Source organism: Capra hircus, chromosome 17, assembly GCF_001704415.2.
Source record: "Capra hircus breed San Clemente chromosome 17, ASM170441v1, whole genome shotgun sequence".
In the NCBI taxonomy this organism is placed as follows: Eukaryota; Metazoa; Chordata; class Mammalia; order Artiodactyla; family Bovidae; genus Capra; species Capra hircus.
Window position 1 is genome coordinate 24,467,011 of NC_030824.1, and position 14,466 is coordinate 24,481,476.

Here is a 14,466-nt window from a genome sequence, read left to right on the forward strand (position 1 = left end):
AACACAGGAGATTGTGAAGTTGCAGAAGAATGCTAAAGACAATAAAATCAATGAAAGTTGCTAAACAGTGTCACAGTATTAAGGAATATAAAAGTAAGTCTAGTTATACAACTGTAAAAGACTTAATTTGAGGCATTTTTTTACGTATGGATTTTTATGACTAATCAGTAACTTAAGTCATTAAAGTCTCATACTTGGCAGGTTTTAAACTGTCCTTTAAAGTTAAAAAGCTTTGTAATATCTTTAAAAACCATGAAAAATCAGTAAATGTGTTAATTCCAGAAAAGCTGCAGTATTCAGAAGACCTTCACTTTCTCATAAAGACTGTTTTTTGCAAGAGACCAAAAAGTCTCAGTTTAAGCCAAAAAGAGTATTGATTGGCTTTCCTAGTCATCCTACACAGTGGTTCCCAAATGGAATGTTAAACATGACCTCATTGCCTTTGTAATAACACAGGCTACTGGGCTCCAGACCAGACCTAGGAGTCAGAACTCGTAGCGGGGAGACTGGGTGAACTTTTAGATGCATCTCAGGTTGTTTGGGGATTTTGGCAAACACCAGTTGAGAAGGTATGTGTAGAACCTAGTTGGTGAAATGATATTAGGGATCTGTCTCTTGCTCTGCTTTTTCTGGGTTCTAATCAGATGGGGTTACAAAGATGGTTACAAAGTCTAGATCTATGTCTCAGCCTCACTGCAATGAAAGGAACATCTCTTCCACAATAGTTGTAGCAAAACTCTGGCTGTTTACACATCCTTGAGTCCCTTGAACATACTACCCTGGTAGACTTGGAGTTGTTAACATAAGATGAGGTTCATACAGAAATGAGTAGAGGAATGGTTCCTCAGAGGAAAATTCGGGTGCTACAGCGAGGAGACTGAATGGACAAATGAACATAGTGGATGCTACCGGGTGTCTACTCTGCTTTTTCAGCTGCAGGTTGGCTTGTGATGGAAATAGCAGTTGCTCTGGTCCCTTGAAGGACAAGTACAGCCAAGCACCTATAAGGGAATTGACTACAGCACTTCCAAAGGATAAAACCCCAAACTCTGAAATCCAGGTTTTTGCCTTAAAAGAGAAACATGCACACCTGAGTTCTACTAAAAGCTTTAGCATTAAAGACACTTTCAGTTCAGTTCAGTCGCTCAGTCATGTCCGACTCTGCGACCCCATGAATTGCAGCACGCCAGGCCTCCCTGTCCATCACCAACTCTCGGAGTTCACTCAGACTCAGGCTGCAGACCAGACCTAGGAGTCAGATCATCCATCGAGTCAGTGATGCCATCCAGCCATCTTATCCTCTGTCGTCCCCTTCTCCTCCTGCCCCCAATCCCTCCCAGCATCAGAGTCTTTTCCAATGAGTCAACTCTTCGCATGAGGTGGCCAAAGTACTAGAGTTTCAGCCTCAGCATCATTCCTTCCAAAGAAATCCCAGGGTTGATCTCCTTCAGAATAGACTGGTTGGATCTCCTTGCAGTCCAGGGACTCTCAAGAGTCTTCTCCAACACCACAGTTCAAAAGCATCAATTCTTCGGCACTCAGCCTTCTTCACAGTCCAACTCTCACATCCATACATGACCACAGGAAAAACCATAGCCTTGACTAGACGGACCTTTGTCGGCAAAGTAATGTCTCTGCTTTTGAACATGCTATCTAGGTTGGTTATAACTTTTCTTCCAAGGAGTAAGCATCTTTTAATTTCATGGCTGCAGTCACCATCTGCGGTGATTTTGGAGCCCAAAAAGAAAAAGTCTGACACTGTTTCCACTGTTTCCCCAATTAGGCACTCCCCTTCCAGTGTCTTGTCTGATCCATTAAACATGGTCGTTCCTTTGGTTACCAGGCATTTTGGGGGATGCTTCAGAAGTGCCTTATAATAGGTAATCTGCCTGTTTTTTCTGAGTACACGGGTTTTTTCCCTCAAAACTCCAAAAACTAGCCCCTGATTGAAGCTCTGTTTCACATGGCATTTCCTAGAGCTCATAGGAATCTTGTCTGTATTTTGAAATTTCTGTTGGTAAATACTGTCTCTGTTCTCTGTGGGTCAAATAGTCTGTTTTCAACATCATTTTCAGAAATTTGTATGTTTTTAAGGTTTCATTTATGACTGTGATACTGTCATTCGGATACAATATTTCAAGGGCTGGATTTAGTCCTGTTTGCATTCATCATTCCAGCCCAGTTAAATCATTTAAAAGGTCAGGTGAGAAAGAAATTCCAAATTCTTCAAATTATCAAGTCAGTGGTAAGTCCACGTGCTCTGTAAGATGGCTCTTGGCTGCATTGCTTCTGCTGCAGTTTACATTTCCCTGCCCAGCACCCTGTCCTGCCATTAGGAGTCCAGTGGGAACTCGAGACTTCTGCCTGTGAGATTTCCCATCCTTCCCCCAACTCCGCAGTCAGGGCCTCCCCACATACCTGACTGAGAACCATTGGGATGAATGGTGTGCACCTCATCCCTGAGGCTTTACCACTCTTAAAGGAGCTCCTTGCTGCTGCTGCTAAGTCACTTCAGTCATGTCCAACTCTGTGCGACCCCACAGATGGCAGCCCACCAGGCTCCCCCATCCCTGGGATTCTCCAGGCAAGAACCCTGGAGTGGGTTGCCATTTCCTTCTCCAATGCATGAAAGTGAAAAGTGAAAGGGAAGTTGCTCAGTCGTGTCCGACTCTTCGCGACCCCATGGACTGCAGCCTACCAGACTCTTCCGTCCATGGGACTCTTCCAGGCAAGAGTACTGGAGTGGGTTGCTATTGCCTTCTCTGAAAGGAGCTCCTTAAGTTGGATTTTCTGACACTCTCCCAGGCACACTCAGAGCTTTTCATTGTGTCTTCTGGGACTGATGGTCAGTCACGTGTCAGCAGTCCCTCACTTGAGAAATTTCTCTGCTTTCACACACCTAGCCCTTCCCCAGGACAGACACTACTGCCTTTGAATAATACTGTCTCACACCTCTTGAGTCTAGAGGTGGGGTTGGTGTTTCTTAGCCCTCAGTCTTAGCTTTCAGATCCCTCCCCATTGCAAACACACTCAGCTTTGAATGTCTTTTCATCAGGTATATCCACTCCCTCCTCCCTCTTGTCCTGTAATATCACCTGGGCTCAGACAACTCAGTTTTAGTCCCTGGCTTGCCCCCATTTTCCAATGGTACTTTCTTCTGAATCCTGGTTAAAATACCAGTTAAATCTAACCATTTGTCTACTTGCCCATTCTCATACAGATGAACGTGGCTGGGGACAGACACCATTATTTTAGTGCCGCTCCATATCCTGCAAGTCTAGCTCATTTTGTTCCTGGATCTCAGATGTCTTTGATACTTTCTCCCTTTCATGTCGACCTCCAGCACCACGTGAACCCTCACCCTAAAGATAACCCTGGTTTTTAGTGCACTGAAAACTCGAGCGGTCGTGAGAGCTTCACACACCCTCACATCACCCCAGCAACCTATAGCCAGCTGCATCGCAGTACTGGGGAGCTCTCTGCTTCAGGCTGAAGCTAAAGCCACCCACTTGAGCATAATATGTCTATTCAAGGACACTGCTCTCGAGTCACATCTTGTTCTGCATCACTTTTCCTTATTCATGCCTAGAAGCCTGAAAAACTGGCATTGTTTCTTTCATCCTCCTCCCCCCAAAGAAACCGTCTTGGGCCCTCTGTCCCCAGTAGCTCATTTCTCTTTTCCCCTTTAAAGCAAAAGTCCGCTATTGCCTTCGATGCCCTTCCTCCCCATCCTCTCTCAATCCAGTACTCTTGTCAAGATCCTCCATGATTTCCATGTTGCTCATTGGTTAATTCCTAGCCCTCATCAGCAAACCTACTGGCATATCTGACACTGATGTCCCTTCTCCTTGAAACACTGCCTGGCTTCTGGGATCCCATACTCTGTTGGTTCCTTGCAGCTGACTGTTCCTTCTCAGTCTCTTGCTGGTTCTTCCTGGTCTCCCTGACTTTAAAATGTTGCAGTGCCTCCAGGCTTAAAAGTAGGATCTCTGAGAACTAAGAAAAGAGTTTGTTTCTACTCTTCCTTCACATGGTAATCCCATTCAGTTTGCTAACTCATTTCTGTGAAAATGCTTCCGACTTACACCTCCAGCACTGTCTCCTACGATCCACTGTCTCCAAGTGAGTAATGGAGTGGTTCTCAGATTCTTTGGTCTTGGAACTGTCTTACCCTCTTAAATCGCTGAGGACCTGGAGGGTTTTTATGTGGATTATATTTATTGATAATAGTGCATTAGAAACTATATTTTGTAAACAATGTGGAAACCCACATTCCATTAACTGTTAGAATGATGATGTCATCATGTCATGAAGTTATGGGAAATACTTTATGAGAGAATAAGAATGAAAAAGGCAAATCACCTCTTAAAGTGTTACCAAAATTAGATTCTGTTGAGCCCAGCTCTGGTGCTAGTCCAGCTGAGACATTGCCTTGTTAGGAAAGTTCTTTTGCATTAGGGTTCACACAGCCAGAAATGAAATTGACACTGAGATCAGTGCAGCACAAGCTTTGTTTACCGGCCAAAGAATTGAGAAGGGAGAACTTAAGTTCACAAATAAATTTTCACCCACCTGGCAAGAGAGATTTGATGTTAAAGAGTGAAGATAACACAGAGAGGAGCGAGGCTGATGGTAGGGAGGCGTTTGCATTGTTCTTCTGGGGAATGGGATGGGGTTTCCCCCAAATAGGTCACCACCTTTTCCTGTCCTTTTTTGGTCTGCAACTTCCAGTCATGGCTGCTGTCATTTAGTAGCTGATGCAGTAAAGTCACTGCAGATGAGACTCTAGGGGTCAGCTGAAGGTCAGATTCATTGACATCTTGGTTCCAGCTGGTTCTGTTTTTTGTTTTTATATCACTTCTTTTCTTTCTCTCTGGATCCTGTGACTTAAAGAGAGATGTTAGTTCCTGTTCAAGGGAGGGGTTGATGGGTTTTGAGCAAGGATCTGTTGTCAGCTCTGGTAACAGTGGAAGTAAGATAGTTTTGACCAAAGAACCCTGATAGAGCCTTAGGGAGCCACAGGGGTCCCCAGACTACACTTTGAGAACCTCTGGTTGAATAATTTAACATACCTGGAACTGAACTGTGATTTCCTTCAGACCTGCTCCAGTTAAGTTAATTGGAATTCCATTTTTCCATATGATTCAGAACAAAACCATTGGTCTCCTCCTTGAGTCTTCTCATGTCACAATTTGGGTTCCTCAGTAAATCCTATAGGCTCTGCCTTCAAAATATGAATATTGAAGCCACTGTTCCTATCCTCTGTTTTAACCACCATCTCTGAATTACTAGAGTAGCTTCCTAAACTGGTCTTTGTGCAACAAAGTGAAGTCAAACATTTGCCCAAATCTTGCCAATGACTATCTCAGGGCATAGCATTTTGTTATCTTGCTCCTCGTAGACTGCCCAGGTGCCCTCATCCTGCCCAGGGATCTTTGCTGGTGCTCCAAACCCAGATTTCCACATGCTCCTTGAGGTCAGCTAAGATGTCACCAGCAGAGGGACCACCTTCTAAATTTTTTTGCATCTCACAAGCCTAGACATAACCTTCTTGTTCTCTCCAGCTTTGCTGATATCAGTAGCATATTATTGTACTTTTTTCACTGTGTTCCCCTACTAGAGTGCAAATGATTCTTGGAATCCCGGAGGGCAGTCATCACTGTCTTGTCCACTGTGGTCTCTCTAGCATCTTTATCGATGTCTGACACATAGCGGGTTCTCAAATATTTATTGAAAGGATAAATCACTAATATAAACCTTAACTTGGGCTTCCGTGGTGCTCCAGTGGTAAAGAATCTGCCTGCCAATGCAGGAGACAGGTTAAGTCCCTAGGTCCAGAAGATCCCCTGGAGAAGGAAATGGCAACCCACTCCAGTATTCTTGCCTGGGAAATCCCACAGACAGAGGAGCCTGGCAGGCTACAGTCCATAGGGTCACAAAAGAGTTAGACACAACTTAATGACTAAACAACTCAACGCAGTCAACCAGTCCCTGTATTTATGCATAGGAATATCAAAGGACCCCTCTCTACAGTCGTTCTCAGCCCAGGCTGTATGTTCTGGTCATCAGAGGGCTTTGAAAACTCCTAATGGTACTCCCCCATCCAGTTATCTTGGCTTGGGACCTGGATATAGGGACACTCAGAAATCTTAGCAACAGCTGGAATAAAATTGTACAAGGCAGAAAAGTGAAATCATCTATGTGGGCAACAATGAACCAGGCTGCCTAGAAACCTAGATCCTAAGTCCCAGCCTCCGGCCACACCTCAGCACTAGAAGTTCTGCCATCCTTCATGGGTACCTGGAAAAGAAGGCCCTGCCCAGTTCATCCTTGCCCATGCTCCCCACCCACCTGACCTAAGTCCAGTGCAAGGGTTGACTGGGTGTGACTTGAAGGAACCCTTTAGAGGGGGGCCATATGGCCTTAGCTGTGGTGTGGCAGGGCTGCCTCAGCACAGGCAGGCACTGGGCTCCTGGCCCTAGTAATCAGAGATTGCACTGCCCAGGAACCCACCAGGCCATAAAGGGTTGTTATTTCCCACAAAGCACCTGATATAGGAATTTGCATGCTTTCACCCTGTTAGAGGCCAGCCTCTTCCCATCTGACCTCAGGGGCCTGTGAGGTTGGGGCACAGGGCAGTATATATACTTCTGTTCTGGATAACACAAGAATCTTTGGGCACTCTAATCCTGTTCCCTCTTATCTTAATTTATATGCCATTGTTTTCAATCAACTTCATTGTAATTTACATGTAAGTGTGTGCAACTTGCTGAGTTTTGACAAATTTATACTCTCCAGTATCTCTGCCACCATCAAGATTTAGAAAACTGTCTGTTCCCTCTCACACAAAGTTCCTTCTTGCTTCTTTGCAAACAGTCTTTCCCCCCTTGACCCCAAGCAACAATGATCTGCCTTTGACCTACTCTAGGATTTCATGTAAGTGGAATCATATAGTATGTACTCCTTTGTATCTGGCTTCTTTTGCTCAGAGTGCTTCAAAAATTAATCCATTTTATTGCCCAATTGATCTGTTTGTTAAGCAGTATTCCATTGCATGATTGTATTTCACATTGTCTATTCACCATTGACAGATGGATATTTTGGATGTTTCTTATTTAGGGCTATTTTAAATTCTAAAAAAAAATTCTGTTCAAGCCTCTATGTGGAAATAGTTTTTACTTATTTTGGGTAAGTATATAGAATTACGGGATTTACATGCCAAGTGTCTGATTTTATACTAAGTTGGCAAATGATTTTACCCTATTCTGTTCTCCCTTCCAGTGCCTAAGAATTCCAGTTCCCCCCTCACCTACTTTTGATGATGTCAGCCTTTTCATTCTAGTGGGTGTGTAATGTTATCTCGTTTGCATTATTAATTGCATTTCCTTCTTGGCTAATGATATTGAGCATTTTTGTGTGTGCACATTAGCCATTCTTACAGCTTCTATGAAGTATATGTTCAAATCATTTGCATATATCTTTTAAATTGGTCGGCCTTACTGAATTGTAAATTTGCTTTAGGTATTCTGGATAAAAATCTTTTGTCATATTCATATGTGCACTATGAATGTTTTCCCTCAGTTTCTGGCTTTCTGTTTTGCTTTCTTAAATATCAAAGAGAAGATGTCTTTAACTTTGATGAAGTCCAATTATCAGGGTTTCTTTTCTCTTATAATTTGTGCTTATTGTGTCCTATACACCTTCCCAACCAAATTTCTATTGTGTTTTCTTCTAGAAGTTTTATAGTTTTAACTTTTTCATTTAATTCTATATTTTGAGTTAAATTTTTTGTATCATGTAAGATAAGGGTCACTTTTCTCCCCTATTAATCCCCTTTCTTTCTGCAGAATTTTCTGGAAGAGACCGTATTTCCCCCATTAAATTGTCCTGGCACCTTTGTTGAAAATGAACTTGCTATATATTATGCATTTATGTGTTCCACTGATTTATATGTCTATATTTTACACAAAACAACACTGTCTTGATTACTGTTCAGTTCAGTTCAGTTGCTCAGTCGTGTCTGACTCTTTGTGACCCCATGAATCGCAGCATCCCAGGCCTCCCTGTCCATCACCAACTCCCAGAGTTCACTCAAACTCATGTCCTTGAGTCGGTGATGCCATCCAGCCATCTCATCCTCTGTCGTCCCCTTCTCCTCCTGCCCCCAATCCCTCCCAGCATCAAGGTCTTTTCCAATGAGTCAACTCTTCGCGTGAGGGGGCCAAAGTACTGGAGTTTCGGCTTTACCATTAGTCCTTCCAATGAACACCCAGGACTGATCTCCTTTAGAATGGACTGGTTGGATCTCCTTGCAGTCCAAGGGACTCTCAAGAGTCTTCTCCAACACCACAGTTCAAAAGCACCAATTCTTCGGTGCTCTAGCATTATAATAAGTCTCAAAATTAGGCAGTGTCACCCTTTTAACTTTGTTCATCTTTTTCAAAATGGTTTTGACTATCTTCGGTCATTTGCATTTCTGTATAACTTTTTAATCAGTGTATCAGTTTCTAGAATAAGCCTGCTGGAACCTTGACCAGTATTTCACAAAATCAGCACATCTACTTGGAGAGAAATTGGCAGTTTAACAATACTGACTCTTCCAAACCATAAACATATCATGTATCTGTGTTTTGGAGTTTTTCATAGTCTCTCAGCAATGTTTCACAGGTTTAGTATATAAGTCTTGTTTGTGTGCTATGCTGTCGTTTCAGTCATGTCTGACTTCTTGCCATTCTATGGACTGGGCCCCACCAGGCTCCTCTATCCAGGGGATTTTCCAGGCTAGAATGCTGGAGCGGGTTGCCATGCCCTCCTCCGGGGATCTTTCTAATGCAGGGATTGAACCCATGTCTCTTACGTCTCCTGCATTGGCAGGCAGGTTCTTTACCACTAGCACCACCTGGAAAGCCAAGTCTTGTGTGTATTTTGTTAAATTTGTCCCTAAAAATTCCATGTTGTGGTGCTACACAACTAATTCTATTATTTTATTTCACATATCTATATTTTAATTTCTGTCTAACTGGTCCCTGTTGGGGAAATTTGTAGGAAATATGCAGCTTATGGTTGTTTAGTTGCTAAGTCGTGTCCAATCCTTTGCAGCACCATGGACTGCAACACGCCAGGCTTCCCTGTCCTCCACTATCTCCCAGAGTTTGTTCAGGGTCATGTCCATTGAGTCAGTGATACTAACCGTTGGACCCTCTGCTCCCTCTTCTCTTACAAAACTGCAGCTGATTTTTGTATGGTGACCTTGCACCCTGTCATCGTGCCAGGTTCGCTTTCTTAGTACCCATGGCCTTTTGTAGATCCCTTAACATTTTCTGCATGAACAATCACGTCACCCGCAAATAAAGACCATTTTACTCTTTCTTCTAAAAGCATGTAACTTTCTTTTCCTTTTCTTTCCTTATTGTTCTGGCTAGAAGCTCCAGTGCAGCGTTGTAGTCGGTGTAGTTAAACAGATATCTTTGTGTTGTTTTTGACAGAAAGGGGGAGTGGGCAGTCTTTCACCATTACATATGTTGGCTGTTAACTTGGTCAAGCTAAGGTAAATTCCTTTCTTTCCCTGGTTTCCTGAATGGGTGTTGATTTCTTCCAGTGCTTGCCTCACATCTACTGCAATGACTTAAGTAGCTTTTCTCTTTTGTTCTGTTAATACAGTGAAACACATAGATTTTTCTTCAGCATGTGCAACCAACCTTCATTCCTGGGATGAGCCACAGCTGAGTATATCATCTTTTTATATATTGTTGAATTCAATCTGTTAATATTTTGTTAAGGAATTTTTAAAATTTATATTCATGATGCTGTTGGTCTGTAGTTTTATTACAGTGTCTTTGTCTAATTTTGGTAACAGGATAATGCTGGCCTTGTGAGTGTGGGCATTTTTCTTTCTTCTCTCTTCTCTGGAAGAAGTTGTATACAGTTTGCCTTGTGTATTCCTTAAATGTTTGGTAGTGTTCATCAAAGCTGAGTCCAGCTCAGGATCACTTTGGGTTTGCCTACATTTTCATATTTTAGGAAACTTGTAGATGTGTTCAAAAGATTTAATCCTGGCTCTACTTTTACTTTTTTTTTTTTTTAAAGAATTGTTATCGATTTCTTTTTATTGTGGTAAAATATTTATAACAACATTTACCATTTCAATCACTTTTAAGTGTATAGTTTATAGTTGCATTAAAGACATTCACACTTTTTGTATAGACTTTAATTTCTTATACTGGTATTTCTCAGACTGAAAAATTTTTTAAGACACTCCATTTAATCTAGCATTTTAGCTTGTTTTTAAACATTAAATTTCCAGAAACTTCATACCCTTTGACCAACACCTTCCCATTTCCCCCACTCTCAGCCCCGGCAGCCACCATCCTACCTTCTGCTTCTAAGTGTTTAACTGTTTTAGGTTCCATGTGTAAGCAAGATCATTCAGTATTTCTCTGTCATCAATTAGCCCAACATAACCTTTTCTGTTAATGCAGTAGGTGAAAACATAATTTGATGTGAATGGCATTATGATAAGTTATAATTTTACATGTTCATACATTGTTTCATAAAGTTATGAATTTGAATTATATTTTCATCTTGCATGTTGTTAGTGAGAATAAATCCTATTATTTGGAGGATTTTAAAATAAGGTTTTTAGGAAAATGCTTTGAAAAGTAGTATTTTATTGTATTTAGTTGGTGTAGCTCTTTATTAAGATCATTTGAATTCTAGAGTTGCCAAAGGGAGGGAGATGTTATGAATATGGTTTGAACTCACTCTCCACGTCTTTGCTGCTCATGAGTATTTCACGAGAGTATGCCTCAGCGCTAATTACATTTTTTTTGCCACTGAGTGGACTGTCACCAATAATGTGAGGGTGACAGCATTTTGTAAATGACTCTCCACACATAGGTCAGAATTATTTTAGAAAAACAGTAGTGCCTAAGTTTTTCTTGTACATACAGGAGAAAAGAATTCAGTTATGCTGCTATTATTTTAAAAAGTGTTTAAAACAAACATACAGAATAAATGGCATTGTATAAAATAACAAATTTTATTTCTATAAAATATTTCACACTAGCTGTACACATGCACACACCCACGCAGAACTTAACCACACAGAGTAATTTCCTTTTAATAAATCTACCACATACTATTATCTTACAATTTACAATATAGTTTTTGAAGACACAATGGGGGAAGCTTTGTCATTCATTTATAAACCTTCCATAAATTACAAAAGAAAGGCAGTCTGAAAAGTATGTATAAAGAGTAAAAACAATTTACAAGTGGACAAGAATTACAAAATAGTAGCCATCAAATACATCTGCCAACAACTTTGTAAATCTGTTTTTTGTTCAAGTGCCAATGGTGAAGATTGGTATGGAATAATTTAGAAGAGACTTAAATTTAGGATGTTTTTGGTGTGGCTTATGCATTATGTGGATTGCTTTACGTGTGTGCTGTTCATTGTTGACTGTGTATGGCATTTTGACAAATAATGAGAGTAACGTAAATCCATATGCCACAAAATGTAACACTGAAAGCAATGACTATTACCAGGTTTCTGGCAGGTTGGAGAAGTGGGGTGCTTTACCAAGCTGTCTCCTCTCCTCTCTTTTGAATGATTTGGATAGGTGACTATTTCCTGGGTGTTGCCTGGCTTGCTTTAAAAGCTGAAAAGCCAGGATCTGAAATTGCGCAGCCTGCACAGCTTGGTTTCCAACCACTGTGTCTGTGAGGATGAGAGCACTGAATGCACGACACATACCAAGTGTACACCGTAGTTTTTATTAGACAGTACAAATCATTGTGCATTTATAAGGCAGAACATCAAGGCGATTAAACTAGGAATTTCAAGACCAGAGTCAAAGTGAGAGTTATGCATTATGAGGCAAGCATTTGGAAAAGGGAGGGAGGCTGAAATCATTCCTTTAAGGGCAGATGACAAATGCACAAAGACTGGCATCCCAGGTAGGGAGTGAGCTGCAAAGAGCTACTGGCTCCCTGCATGTTCACGAGACAGCCCAGCTCCCGCCAGAGCCCGGGCACTAATAAGAGCGGTGGGCGGAGGCGGGTGGGAGCACCAGCAGCTCTTTGTCCTGGCGCTGGGCTTAAAGTGGATGGTAGTGCAAAGAGCATTTCTCTACTGGTGTCAGGGGAGAAGATTGTTTTTTTAGGAAGTACTTGAGTCATGAAAGCCCTAGTTTGGAATTAAAGAAAATTACATAGATTTGGAAGTTGTCCGGAAGCACATGAATCATTTCACTGCACCCAGCTTTTTCAGCAGTTTCTTGCCTTTGGAAAGCAGCCCCTTTTTCTTTTTCGAGGACATTTCCCTGCCTCTCCCAGGACTACCAGTACCCATAGATGACGTAGGTGACCCCGAATGGAGATGTACTGTGGGGGATGGCGCTCTCCTTGCTGTACCTGAACCCTCAGGAGGAACCTAGTAGGTACATTGTTACAGTTTATTGAGTGCGCGAGCGCCAACAACATCCATCCGCTCACTCGGTAACATCAGAAACACCACACTGCCCCGTTTCCCACCAGGAAAGGTAAGGGTGGATCATTTCTTCTTTCAAGGGTTAAAGTATGCCATGAGAGGCTCACACCTCTCCCAGGGCATATCTCTTACAGGGGTCTAGCCATCAATGTTGGGTTTTCAGTTTCTTTGTCTCCGGGGAGGGGGTGGCCATTGCTTTGGCAAAACAAAGCTAGGTAATAATTTACTTTGTAAACTAAGACCAAGAGCAGGAAAAAAAAGAGTTATTTTGAATTAGGTTGAGAGTAGTATTGGCCAAGTACCCATCTTAAACACAAAAGTAATCTTAAACACAAAAGTTCTTAAAGTTTTGTGGTATATGAAAACTACTTGGGTATATAAAACCCTGACATTGTTGAGTGCATTCCTGGATTAGTTAGTATACTGTAGAAACACTGGAGATGGCACACCGGTTGAAAGAAAAAAAAACTAAAATGAACCTTAATTACAATCAAAGAAAGCTTAAAGGCCCTTATTGTATGCTTTTGTTATTTCCAAGATATTAAAGATGTCTTTTTGTCAATACAGAGCACATGGTAGGACTTTGTACACGTCAGTGCTTAATGCTGCTTTGCAAGAGCAGAACGATATGGGAGGCATGACAACTGGCCTCACCCACGTTTCTGGTCCTGGGCATGCCTGAATTCCTCTTACTTCCTTACCTCACCAGAGCAAACCTCTATCTAATGTGAGTGTTCATTATTCAACAGGCAAATGATATGAGCCAAGGGGCTTCAAGCTTACTTGGATTTAAAATCAAGGTCTAATTCTAATGGAAAACACCTAGTAAAGCATCCCAAAGTACACCTGAAGATACCATCTATTCCATCTAATGCAATCGTTTGAGCTGCATGTTTCATTAAACTTAGTATTGCATTGGTATACCAACAGAGCAGTCTTCCACCAAACGCTTTTGTGTTCAGGACACTCACTTGTGCTTTGAGGAGAAGCACCAGCTCTCCTGTAAGGTAGAGGGGTGGTCACTTAAGAAAAAGCCGTCTGCTGCTCAAGCCAGCATGGGAAGTGTTCAGTGCCAACTCTAGATCACCTCTTGTTCACTACTCAGCTCGATCTCGAGTTGCATTTATTTTAAAGTAAAATTTCCATAGTAAACAGTTATTAGGTTGTGCTTTTTCCAAGAGTGGCTAACAATGCAATATGCAGCTTTAATTATGAGTAGACATTGGAACACTCTGTGTAAACAAACAATTAGCCTGTTAAGAAATATGTTCCCAATGTTGGCCTTTCAAATATTCTTAATGTAAATCATAGGAAATAATTATTAAAGATGATTTATTTCACTGCAAATTCAGTTGCTTTACAACTGAGACCAAGTAATACTTTAGGTCCAATGGGTTTTTGAGACATATTTCTTTTTTTTTTTAACCCCACAGTGAAGCCTTAAGTCTACCGCTTTGGTCCAGTTAAGGTAGCTTAAGCTGGTATCTTTATAGGTATCTTCAGTTGCTCACTTACGTGAAGGCTACATTGCCTGATTAAGGTGTGAAATGAACACTCTTCTTCTGTTTCCAAGCAGATGAGCAAAGAAATAAAAATATATATATATAAAAATATAATATATAAAAACTCGCAGTGATGAAATAAAAATAAAAATGAGACACTAAACATGAATGTCATCTAATAGTTATATATGGTTGAGAAGTTCTCTGACCTTTGTTCAGAGGATCTGTTAAAGTCCTAACAGGGCAAACGATCCATTACTGCCACGGAATCTATGGACTAGCCATCCCCTCCTCACTCTTGATCAAACTGAAATGTGCACTTAGGATGTAGGATGGGAAGTCCCTTTGTGAGTAAAGCAGGCTGATGAAAGGGTCGTTTTTGTGGAACAAATAAACGTGGTTAGAATTTGGGGGCACAATCCCCATGGGAGGGCAGAGAGAAAACTCAGGGTCTATGCTTTTCAGCCTAAGATA

The 14,466-nt window shown here is 41.5% G+C and overlaps 1 protein-coding gene across 3 annotated transcripts in view; it reads right to left on the reverse strand.

The window, feature by feature from the left end:
* The window catches only part of RIMBP2 (RIMS binding protein 2), a 126,831-nt gene continuing 123,379 nt past the window's right edge, over positions 11,015–14,466 (reverse strand). The window contains exon 20 of one of the 3 annotated variants that reach the window (XM_018061416.1): positions 11,015–12,187. In XM_018061416.1, the coding sequence (XP_017916905.1) occupies positions 12,161–12,187 (27 nt within the window). In that variant the 3' untranslated portion in view covers positions 11,015–12,160. Of the gene's footprint in view, positions 14,053–14,466 lie in introns of all 3 variants that reach the window. The other 2 variants (XM_018061414.1, XM_018061415.1) reach the window with 2 other exon arrangements.